Source organism: Eutrigla gurnardus, assembly GCF_963514095.1.
Source record: "Eutrigla gurnardus genome assembly, chromosome: 4".
NCBI classification, from domain to species: Eukaryota; Metazoa; Chordata; class Actinopteri; order Perciformes; family Triglidae; genus Eutrigla; species Eutrigla gurnardus.
In genome coordinates, this window is record NC_139918.1 from 16,350,191 (window position 1) to 16,363,129 (window position 12,939).

The 12,939-nt window shown below is 43.1% G+C and overlaps 1 protein-coding gene across 3 annotated transcripts in view; it reads left to right on the forward strand.

Moving 5' to 3' along the window:
- Positions 1-8,162, forward strand: part of agap3 (ArfGAP with GTPase domain, ankyrin repeat and PH domain 3) — a 103,843-nt gene extending 95,681 nt beyond the window's left edge. For all 3 annotated transcript variants that reach the window (XM_084008169.1, XM_084008171.1, XM_084008168.1), the window contains exons 17-18: positions 4,363-4,618; positions 5,155-8,162. In XM_084008169.1, the coding sequence (XP_083864295.1) occupies positions 4,363-4,618; positions 5,155-5,385 (487 nt within the window). In that variant the 3' untranslated portion in view covers positions 5,386-8,162. The remainder of the gene's footprint in view (positions 1-4,362; positions 4,619-5,154) is intronic.
- Positions 8,163-12,939: the final 4,777 nt, after the last annotated feature.

Below are 12,939 nucleotides of genomic sequence, written 5' to 3' on the forward strand. Positions count from 1 at the left end.
AATCGGTCCTATACAAGTAGCCCACCCCCACTGTGAGGTCTGTTCAGGCTGGTCAACCCCCCCACCCCTCCACACACACACACACCCCTCCAACACCGCCACCATTTCTCCCCTTCACTGCGTCTATTTGATGTGTCCGCAGTGAATTTGGATCCTCGGGGAAGAGTAGGAGGAGCTCTGGAAGCTTTGATTGTTTAGGAGGACTCAGTGTGTGTTTGAAAGATGGGCGAGTGGTGGGACGGACATCCTCCTCTTCCTATGGACCAATGCACCTTTATTGCAGGCAGTCAGATTGGTCATTCTGTGGCTACTGCACCGCTGGCTCCACCCCCACCGTCTCAGTTTCCCCTTCGCTTCTTATAAATTCCCCCTCGCCTTTGTCTTTCAGGCTTGACTAATTATCCTTGTTTGTCCCTCTTTATTTGAATCCAGTCATGTGTTCTTGACTCTGTGGGCTGGGTTTAGGAGAATCATTCCGCCATTTGCCACTTAATTAAGTCAGGGTCAGGATCCATTGCTCAACGGAGAGCTGAAAGGACAGAGCTCTAATAGAATTATAAAAGAGGCCTTTCTCTACTGTTAAGGCTGCCTTTATCTAGGTGGGCTATGCGTAGTCAAATGAAAGGGGACACCAGCTCTGGACAGGAGCCCATTTCCACTTTTGACTCAGTAAGCATTTTGATGTTTGCCCAAGATATTTTTTTTTTTTCACGTGAAATCCAACGATAGAAAGTTAGGCGATGATTATCAGCTTCAAGATAGACGGAGGAGGTTTGCGATGAAGCAAACACAGCTTGTTTTTAGGTGAAAGAAACAAGAGGCATTTTTATTGGGAACTTTATAAAAAACCCACTCCCCTCTGTCCCCGTAGCAACAGAGAAATTTAGAACAAGCATGTGCTCAAGGCAGGGTGGGGAAATTGGTGTCTGTCGGTGTACCCATGCCTGGATGTGTGTGTGTGCGTGTCTGTGTGTATATATATAAGTAACCATCAGTTCAATTTCCTAAATGTCCCCCCATGCTGTGAAAATTCACTCTCCGTTCCCTCTCCACCTCCCCTCCTACTCCGTCCTGGCGCTTTGACATGCTAAATCTGCTGATTTTATTTTTCTTCCTCCTGTGGTGAGGAAGTGTCCTTTTCAAGGGTCTCGGTTTCCCCCCTGACTGTCTAAACCCTACCTCTGTTTGGATTGTTTTTCTATTTCAAACAAAGGGCAGAGGCAGGATTACCATTTCACTTCCTTTCACACTCTGTCTTTTCAAGTGGCAGCAGTTTAGGATATTTTTTTTTTCTTTTAAAAAACACTGCCCAGCTGCTTTTGCTTTTATTTGATTTTTTTTGTAAAAAGTCGACGGTATAAAATAAGAGCTGCGGTTGAATTCAGAGCTTGGCATCAGTAAGTGAGTGAGGCCCTTTTTTCCTGCAGGTCTTCGGGCTGATTTCGTAGCGGAGGCTAACAAAGTGTCCTCAGGGCTCCTTTCTGAGATGTTGACGTCTTCTTAATGGCTCTCCTCAGCCTTTTTGTTTCACATCTTGGTGCTAACTTTCTGCCTCATTTAGCTCATATCAATTCACTGGGCTCTACAGATTCAGCATCTCATTCATGGTCTAGCTTTCTGAAACAAACTTTGGACAACAGCTCCGAGTGATTGTTTTTTAACCACGCTCGGACTTTTATTAAAGGTGGTATTATTATTATTATTTTTTATTTTTTGCTTTAAGGATTAGGATTACACTTAGTTAAAGAGTTCGACAAACTTTCTCCTCTTTGGCAGTAAAAATAAAGACAATTTTTTTTTTCAAAGAGTCCACCGGAAATAGGAGGGGAGGGCGGGACGGCCCCTTCCTGTTCTGAGCAGTCTGCTGGTTCTAAGGCCAATTGATTTGCTAACAGGCTTGTCCACACATAATGACTGAGTAGGGATTGATGGAGGCCTTACACCATAAAACTCTGAGCTACTGCAATTGCCTGCCATTAGGGCTGTATTGTTGCTCACATAATACCCTCAGCCTTTAGAAAAGATTGTCTTGCAGGGAAAGGAGGGTCTCCTCCACATTTTTCTTGAGGTTATAACAGAAATGCACCCATATGCTTATAAATGCAACAGCCTTAAGACCGTTTAAAGATTGTTAGTTAATTGGCTTTATGAGCTTCCGGTGGCGTTTTGCAGTTAATCAATCTGTGCCGGGGCGCTGATAAAGACCTGCACCTCTTCCATCATATCCTTAACTCCTGCAGTTGGAGCCGGTGCCGGGCTCCTCTGTGCAAGACAGACTGCTCTGTGAAGTGAGCCTGGCAGCTGACATATGAGTCTGAAAATGGTTGCTGTCTGTGGTAAGTCGGCAGCCTTGACACCTCGCTGCAAAAGTCCTCATAAAGGAGAGTGACTAATGTTGATCTGGTTACTATTGTTAAGACTGCTGCTGTCATTGAAAATGAGCTATTTGGGGATATACACAGGTCAGTTCACACCAATGACATATTTTCTCTTTTATCTCGAGTTTTTCTCACGCAGGTCTGAGATATCACTGTCATATTACCCTAATTTCACTTTTTCGGTAGGCATGCATCATCATTAGAAAGTATATCCAAAGGGGTCTGTGGGTTATCTAGACTAACAAGGATGTTGTTTCAGCAAAGAGATAATGCTTATTTAAGGATAAGGCTGGCAATATTCTATATATTTTTTTTATTGTCCACGAATAGGACAAGATTTTAATGAACTGTGTTGATCCAAAACCTGAGTCGGCTTCTTTTCTTGGTGCCATAGACCTTTGTTGTTGTCCAATAACTTGTATAAACACAACAGTGAGCCACACCATGTGACACGTTCCTTCATTATTACGAACACAGACAAATGTGTATTGATCTGCAGCTGAAAATAGTTCCCAACAAATGCACTATTTATTCCTGTTTGAGTAACATTTGGTAAAAACTGCAGTTTTAAGAAATGTTTGAGCCTTTTTTTATTATTAAACTATGTATTTGTGGACTGTTTTTAAGGATTATAGTTTTCCATCAATATTGAGAGAAGGAGTAACACATCATTGTTTTTGGTTCTTTTTATGCATATTGATGACAATGAGAATCCTTTAAAGTTTTAATTTGCCTGCACCACAGAATACAATTATATTCCTCTCCATTGCATCGAGGTAGAAACTGAAAACTCAAGAATGAATAGTTAAACCAAATGCGTCTGTGTGGCAAAATTCTACTTTTGAAAACTGGGTAAACCAACTCTTTAATGTATGATAAATATTTAATCTATAATGTGTAGTTGTGATTTTCCGTTACTCATCTCCGAGGCTGATTTTGGTAATCAAGTTGTCCTGTTGGAGTTTGTTGTCAGTGTGATTATGATGAAACGGAATTGGAGTGAGTTAGATTGCCAGTTTGTCCTGGCTGCGAAGCCTCGGCCCCGTTGATACAAAGTCCCCCGAGAGCCTTGTCAGTCTAGCCAGCGTCGGCGCTTTGACTTCTCCGTACAAACCTTCTCCTCTCTGTCACTCACCCACAAACCCAAACAACAGCCTCTTTCTGCTCCCCTTATCACACCGGCTGACAGGGTCACAGGGTTAGTGCCACACTGGGCATGCTCAGTCATTCACATATTGATATTGATTTTTTACTTCTTTCTTATTTGGACAGTGTATATGTGGGCAGAGAATGAAACTGGGGGGTCAAGATGGAGAGCAATAGATATAATTCTGGCTGGCGATAGAGGACGGAGCCTTCCCTCTGCCTTCTATTCTCTGCTGCAGGCTGGAGCGAAGGAGCCCCGGCATCCCAGCGTCCCTCTCTGGCTGCCATTCAGCCCCATCGATCTGACTCAGGGCCCAGCCACCCCAAGGGAGGCCGCGGCTCAGAGACACACTGCCTCTTTTGTGGAGGGGATCCACCAGTTCAGACTGACAGCCGACAGCGCTGATAAAAAATCCGTCCCCCTCCTTCCTGTATTGTCAGCGGCAGACACGCTGTTCAAGATGTGTAACCTTTAGAAAGCTGGCCAGGCTCAAACCGTCATGCTGTCGACCTTAATCACTAGGAAGTGGGATATTGCCCAAAGCGTCGCAGCCTTTGGCATTCTCTCATCTCTGCAGCCAATCTCAATGTATTATTTCCCACTGTGATAGTGGAGGCGAGTGTCTTTGCTGTGCTCTAATAATTTAGGATGGGGCAATTACTACAACACTTTCCTTGTGCGTCTACATTCAGCCTTTTTCTTCAGATCACAGCCTCTGAATCATGACACATTGATAATTCTTTAATCTCTGTGCCAGTTGCTCATAGTTGTGTACGTATTTTCAACATGTTTCACCCTGCCTGACCTGTAGCGTCCCCGTCATGTCCTTCTCTCCAGGGAGGAGAAGGAGCGCTGGATCCGAGCCAAGTACGAGCAGAAGCTGTTCCTGGTGGGACTGCCCCAGTCGGACATGCCCCTGGGGCAGCAGCTGCTTCGGGCGGTGGTGGAGGATGACCTGAGGTTGGTGGTGGTGCTGCTGGCCCACGGCACCAAGGAGGAGGTTAATGAGACCTACGGGGACGGAGACGGACGCAGCGCCCTGCACCTCTCCTGCGCCATGGCCAACGTGGTCATCACGCAGCTGCTCATCTGGGTGAGTCAGCCCCTCCGGCTTTGAAGGGAACGTTGTTATCGTCGGCGTTTAGTTTTTGGGGAAATGATTTAGGAGTTTACACGTGAAGAGAAGGACTTCCCGACAACCAGCAGACCTCTTTAACCTTGCCAGATGTGCCAGTTTTTTTCCCTCCCACCGACACCAAGGGTCTAAACAGTGTTTCAAGAATGAAGTATCGGGATTTTCATTTTTTTAAACTTGGCTGTTACTGATATTTTCTGAAAGTTTTAATTCAAAGGAGCAGATACTTCAAAGAAATTCCTCTAAATCAGCAACTGCCTGGAAACTCTAACTAAAATAATGGTCTCAGCTACTGTTAGTATTAAATAATACTTCTTTAGAAATAGAATCATTTAACTACAGAACTTGTTAAGCATATTGTACAAAGGAAAAAAAGAAAGAAGAAAGAAAATGTACTGTTTTCATTACTATTCTATTAAATCTTGATAAATTCCTTGGAGTTTCCCCAAAATAAGTAACATCATATATCTGCTCTGCCTTTCCTGCCCCCACAGTATGGCGTGGACGTGAAGGGTCGCGACGCTCGTGCTCAGACCACGCTGTCCTACGCCCGGCGAGCCGGCAGCCAGGAGTGCGCCGACATCTTACTCCAGCACGGTTGCCCCAACGACACAAGCAGCCTGACGTCCGTGGCCACGCCCAACATGAGCCGCCGCAACCCCAATCCCAACATCAACAACAACAACGCCCAGTGCGAGCTCAACCGCAGCATCAGCATCATGTAGAGCCCGAGAAGTCCGCTAACACACGAACAGCCCCGAAAAACCGCTCGTCTCCTCCCAGTACTTCCTCCTCTGTTTCACACTGTGCAACCCAGAATCAGTACCGATGGAGAGATAACGGCAGCGGATGGACTCATTGTTTATATTCCACTATGCTGAGAGAAGTGGCCGTTCAGACATTGTACATTGTTTGTTTTATATTATTATTTTCTATTTCATTCAATCTTGGTCTGAAATGATCACGATCAGCTTTAAGCTCTCTGTTTTTTAAGCGCCAACCAAACAAATGACTTACTTTGGCATTCATACCTACCCTACGAAAAGCATTTCCTTAATGCTTGAACATTTCCTTTTTATGTCTTCCCCTTCTGCCAACGTGAACCGATTTCATAATGAACTTGAAATGAGAAACTTGCTTCAAATTTCCAAGCCTAAGCATAATAACATAAAACTGTGAGGAATAATTTTTCAAGTGACAAAACACTGATGTGGGAAAGAAACTAAATCTTCCATGATCTCAATGGCTGTTGCAGCTTTAGTAATGATGCATGTCTTCAACACAGCTATCAAACTCACGACATACCATTCATACACAAAGGCAAAGCAATTATAATTGAAGAGTCCAAATGATTTAGACACTTAATTCACAGGAAAATGGGTTCAGATCATCATAAAGGAGTTGATTGCTGAATTCCTGTCGGGTGAGAGTGAGTCATTTCCTTCGCCTCCCTTATCGTGATCCATCCAGAGAAAGTGTCTGTGACTATAAAGGAATTAAGGGGCATAATGTTCTATGACCGTCGAGCCACATGGCTTTTGTAAGCGTTCCTCTTCAATCAGAATTCATTCAAATTCGCAAACGTTTGATTGAAACGGTGAAATCCTACCATTCATGATGTCTTTGTTGGGAGTAATTTTTCCGATTGACTAGATAGTGCTGATGATTGTTTGACATAGACAGATACTGGAACATCCACTCAGCTCCTGTGGCCGAAGGCTTCAGGATCGGTACTCTCGAAAGTATTTCCTCCTTTGTTGCTGTGAAATACGTGTATGGTACTGTGTGTGTGTGTGTGTGTGTGTGTGACTGTACAACACGTGTGTGCTTACGTCTCCATCTGAGTGTGAGAGCGGCTGGGCATTTCTGTCCGGAAACGTTGGCGAAACGACGGCGGTGAGGAGACATCTACGGCGAAGATCTGGGAACATAACACGTGTTTTAATGTACAGACGTCTGTAAAAAGTAGTTCTTGTTCATTCACCTTATTGCTTTTCCTTAAACCTGTGTGTCGGCCTGAACCCGGGGAGTTAAAAAATGCATTCAAGTGACTGAAGTGAGACATTTTAGGGATTCAAAAGAGAGATTCGTAGAGTAATTAGTTGGGCTCTTTGCATTAATACAAATGTACAGTATTCGACTGACATGATGAGCAGATTAATTTATAGGAAAGTCAAGACATGAATTCAGGTGCAGTTGGCACATTGTCTCCAGTGTATTTTCACTTTTTATTCAACTGCCATTTTTAAGGTTTTAAACCGTCTTGATTTTATTGGTTTACAAAGGCAGGATGTGTGTTTACAGAGCAAGTTGTCAACTTTTTGTTGTTGTTACTGCTTTACAGTATTCCTGCTCTGAATATGTGGTCATATTGTAAAAGAATAGTTTGACATCTTTGGAAACATGCTTTCTTGATCAGAAGATCAATACCACTCTCTCTTGGGTCTGTGTTAGCTGGAGCCACGGGGCGATTAGCCATGTCCTAGCAAACCGTTAGCCCTGCTTAGCATAACGTTGCACCACATGGCTCACTCTGAAAAACTCATTTTTACATTTCTCTTTTTGTACAAATTCAACAGACAAGAAATAACATGTTCATTCATAAGGTCTAGAGGTGCAGGTCGGCTGGACAGAGCTAGGCTAACCGCGTCTTCCTGCTCCCAGTTTTTATGCTTAGCACAAGCTAAGCTAAGCTAACGGCCTCCTGGCTCTAGCTCCATGCTTAACGCACGGGCATGAGATTGGTATTGACCTTCTCATCCAACTCTCAGCAAGAAAGTTAGCAAGCTCGTTTCCCAAAGCTATTTCTTCAAGACATCCAAAAAAATGACCTCGAATTCAACCAGATACCTGCAAATTGACTTGTACTGTACGGTGGTGCCGGCCTTATTTCTGCTTTCTACTTGACCAACTTTCAAAGAGTACATTTCAGTGTCCGAGGGGATTACTGAGAGGAGTTTAACGTGTATAGTGGTAACCTGAACCCTTATTTACATACTGTAGAGGATGAAGAAAATACTAGAAACCTGCCTGTTTTTTCCCCAGACACAACAAAGGAAGTGTACAGATCAGCTTGATGCTTTTATCTGAAGACAAGCTCCTCCTAGAGAAACAAACTCAACTGGTTTTAGGTCAACGGTATCTTTTGACCCATGAACCATATTTTGATATGTTGTTTTTTTGTTTGTTTTGTTTCTCCTTAGGCATATTTTTAAGGTACTTCTGTTTGGTCTCAACATGAAACCGACCGATCTTTGGTACTTGTGTATAATGATGTACATTTGACATATTTATAATGCAGTCTGTAAATATCTTTTTTTTTTCTTTTGTTGTTGTCGTTTCAAGTTAATTTTCCCTATTGTAATTCCTTTTACGTTCAGAACGTGAAACAAAGCAAAAGCTAAAGAGTAACTTGTTGTATGCTTGGATGCTCGGCTGACTGTTGACCTATTAATAAACACTCAAATAAAACGATGTAGCCTTCCCTGCATTTAGGGAAATCGACACATTCGTCTCGTGTGTGTGTGTGTGTGTTCATCCATCATGCTCCTGCAAGACCTGCTGAAAAAGGTGAGACTCTTTCACAATAAAAGTCTCACTGTCATCTCAACGAGCGCTGCCATTTCATGTTCTTCCCTTTTGCATGTTCCTTCATCAAACCTCCCCTAGAGAAATGAAACATCACTGGAGCCGTCCTGCTCATGTGTCCGAGACGACTCATCCAAGCCCGCCCCGAGGTAAGTAAAGCAACCTGTCTTCACTTCCTGCTTGTGGGACCTCCAACCGTTTGCTGAAAGAGGATTAAGATAAAGAGCCGGGCTTAGTGTCAGGCAGCACATCACCGTGGGGAAAAGTGAAAGGTCTCAGTGTTCAGAGGAGTCACGCCCTCACTAATCTACTTCTTATTTCCTGCTAATCTTGTCTCAGCATATCTTCATCCCCTTCCTCTCTCTGTTGGCCGGCTTTGTTTGAGCTCTATCACCTGGTTTCTCTTAAGTGTTTCCTCTTCCTCCCTCCGCGCCGGCTTGACATGGAGCCTCAATGCTCCGAGTCACGCTTAAAGGCACCCGAAAACGTGTTTTATCAATCAGCTTCCTTTCAAGGGGCGCTTGCATGACCATAAGACAGTGTTGGTTATTTCACATGAACAATATTGGTATTTGCCCCCCTCTGTGCTCATCTCACTGGTTTTGAAGTGGGCGTGGTGCGTTTCGAAAAAAAGTGGTGTTGCCTATCTCTGCACCAATCAGGATTTAGGAATAAATCAGACTCTGATGGTGGTTCTTTTTTTGTGTGTGTGACTGCTATCCATCAACCGACACCCACAAGCAGACAAGCAGCAGCAGGTAAGATAAGAGTTATTATAAACTCTAAAATAAATAATTGAGTTACAAGCAACACATTATGCAATTTAGATTGTTTTTGATTTGGCCATAAATATTCAGTACTATTGAGAAAGACTTGAACCTCCGTCAATTAATGTTTTGACCACAAGCTGTAACAACATTAGCATATCATCACCTTTAAGTCGCCTATTTGAACACCCAGCAGATGGGGAGCAACATTAGCTTTCATTCAGAGTCGTGCCAGTGTCCTTTTGACAGATTTATGTCCAATATTAATTCTTTTAGCTCTTTTTTTGGTCTCCACCAACTCCTGAGGGAACTATCTGGCTCTTTAGCCGCTAACTAACTGTCTGCTATTCAGTGCTGGGCAGCTAGCGTACACTGAGCTTTTCGAAGCTTTTTTTATGCTTGAAACAATGAAACAAACGCTCGTAAACAAGTGTGGACACTCACTAAAACATCTTTGTGTGATAGTCGATATCAAAAAATATTTTCTACAACAGCATTAGTTTTGAAGTTGTTCGGGGCTCCGGATGTCAACATTTTAAGGCTTTGCTTAAATGAACCTAAACTGACTCATATTCCGTCCACATCTCTTGAAAGCATGTGTCCTGTAATTTATGACGGTGGCTGTCGCCCCGGCCACTTGTGTTTGTTGTGGAGAGACTGGAGCGCCTGCTTGCACTGCTGTGTGTTTTGATATTTCATCAGGGCCCGCTAAACAGTAAGGAGGGCTCTCTGCCGCCCACCTCTTCTCAGACAAATTGCCTGCAAGATTGCAGAGGTGGGTCTGAGGCTGATGGATGGGTACACAAAGACCTGACGAGACCATATTTGCAAACATTAAATCCATATTTCCATAACATGTAGGAGCCGCTTGGCCACGGGCCACTTTTAACAGCCTGTTTAGCAAGCAGCCGGTGATGTGCCCGCTCGCAACATAAATGTTGCTTTAAGTGCCGTCCGTCTTACGTGTTTGTGTCAGCCTGTCTCCGTTTGGACAGGCTACCGTTGCCTCCCGTTTCCCCTCCTCTCTTCACCCTTTTAACCTCTTTAACCAATAATTATATCCACTCGTATGCTCCTTCCATCTGACCATCTCTCCTCTCCCTAATCCCCCCCAGGACCTGAACATCCATTTATCAATTTCAGCTCCATCATGTCTGACCAGTGCATCCATATCGCCTCTTTCTGACTGCCCCAAACTCATGTCTTCATTTCCATATCTTTGAACCTCTCGCTAATCAGCGGATTTCAGCACATCCCCTGCCCCTCTCTCCCTCTCTCCCGCTGCCAACCCTGCTGTTTCATCTCCACCACCTTCCTCTTCATCCTCCCCTCTCTCGCCTTTGTCTTACATAAACGCTCCATTCCCATCACTCTCTCTCTCTCTCTCTCTCTCTCTCTCTCTCTCCCGTTCTCCCCTTCTCTCCTCTCCCTTTCTCTCCCCTTCCCCGTTGGCTTTTGCCTGCATTTCTCTGTTAATTTGCCTGAGAATGCATTAGCTGTAATGAAGGCTGAGGGCCGAGGGAATCCTCCAGGGTTCCATTAATCATCCCCCCTCAGACAGGCAACCTTGATTACAAGTGGCAAGAAATTCATTAGAGCTGGGCCTCTGACAACTCTTATCTCCGCCACTAGATCTGACTCATTAGGCAGCCAAATTAAAGCTATGATGGCCCTGATGAAACTCATCGCTTGTTTATCTTGTGCGATTTGATGCATCTGCCCATACATCACTGTAGCCGCGACCGTCCGGACCCTCCCAAGAAGTCAGGCCTGCAGTCTGCCGCTGAGCAGCCTGCACTCACACAAGCAGCAAGTAATGAGGTCCCTCGCTTTCCTCCCTCTCTCTCTCTCTCTCTATCTATCTCTCTCCCTCTCTCTCCCTCTCCAGGTGGGAATGTGGAAACGGTTTAATGTCTTTGCTGGAGAGAACTTCTGATATTTCAATTTGTGATTCAAGGAGCAGAAGGATACAGATACACTTAAAGTGTATAGCTTTAATGGTAGAGTGATGATTAAAACCAGTAAAGGATTCATAAGTCCACAAAACACAAGATGACGTATTTCAAATACCAAACAAAACCCCTAAAGATGTCACCCTTTTAGTCCATATTTTTCCCCTCATTTGGGAATAAATCCGAGATGAAACTCACAGGATCTCGGTGATAGCAACCACCATGAACTTAGCCTCTGAGCTGTGTCACGGCTGCTGGTCGTCACCTCCACCGGTCACGCTCATGGGAACCGAAATAGCCGCTGCACTCTGGCACGGCGTCGTGGAATTGACCGTCTATATTAGTCAGCTCTTGGACCACAATAAAACTTCCACCGCTCCTTCACACGACCATCACTCCTTGAATCCCCATCCAAGTGTCACAGTCTTGATGTATGAGGTGGACGGTGGAATAAACTTTACTACTCATGGCTGCCCTGGTCATGAAATGTCTGTTGCTCTGCTGAGGTCAGACTGAGATTTTTTTCAGTCCATGAGTGGCTTGAGGGAAATCAGATGTAAGGGATAAAGTGTTGATGTATTCTAGATGTCACCTAAACCCTCCATATTTTGGCTCAATACTAATAATAAGAGTGCTATAAATACCAATAAAATATTTGAAGCATCTCACCCTATCACCATACGTCAACAGGTGCTTGAGGCCTGGGTCTATTTTGGAAACAGGAAAACCAATCACTTTCTGTCATCTGAGCTGGAGAGACATTTTCCAACATGAGATGTTGTTTCTGGAAACGGTTGAGAGAAACCATGTAAACCCCAGAAACATGCATATGAAAGTTTGCATAAAACACGCCGCCCTTTCCCCCCATTTCCTGTAACTGATAGCTATGTGGCCAGACATTATTTTAGTTTGGTTTTAATTTGGTCTGAGTAAGCATGTGTTCGCTGTAGCCATCATTGCAGATGAGATGTGGATATGGAGTTCTAATTGTATTTATTAGCTATTGGCTTAGATTTATATGAAAAGTGTTGCTTTTTCTATAATCCTAAAAATAAATCTTAATCAAATTTCATGAAAATATTCTCCCAGTGGGGCATTTACACTTCAGTCTGTCACCGTTTTATTTTGTAGGAATGATCTAGGTGCTAGTATTTAAATTAAAAATCAAATTAAATATCTCTTTAAGTTGCTTATAAAAAGAAAATAACACATTATTTCAGAAAAGTAGAATGTAAAAATTATGTAACATGCCACAGAAACAACAATATCGTCTTTTGCGAGTTTTCAGGTCGTATTTTAAGCCTCTAAGCGCGTCTAAATAATCACGACTAAATAAATGTTTACGATTCATATTTTTGCAGAATCCTTTTTTATTTTTTTTTAACCGACATAAAATGTTTAGCTATGAGATAAGTAATGTCTGTCTGTCTGTCTGTCTGTCTGTCTGTCTGTCTGTCTGTCTCCACAGTGACTGATGGATTAGAAACACATTACAGTGGGTCGAGTGTTCTAATGAGACCACATGGCCTCCTGAAGACAAATCAACCACTGCTGCTGTTTAGAAAAAACAACAACCTTCGAGGTCCTGATGTTTCTGGAGAAAAAACAAATAATTTCTAACATCAATATTAAAACTAACACGTAAACGAAGCGACGATATTGCATCACTGAAAACATTCAAATGTTGGTGAACTTCTCAGTCTTAAACAGTTGTTTATCGAAAACCTTCATAAATGTAGAAATTCTGTGAAAATGTTTTATTGTAAAATGTACAATTCGAGCTTTAGATTTACTTTATTTAAACTGTTAAATAATATAAAACGACGGCAGTTTTTACTGAGGAATTAATATCTTAATGTTGTTGTTTTGTTTTTCATTTTAAGCTGGATAAAATATTTTTTCGCCACCATTCAAACATATTTACTTTGCCCTCTAAACAATAATAATTCAACCTGGATTCCAACTTTCGTAT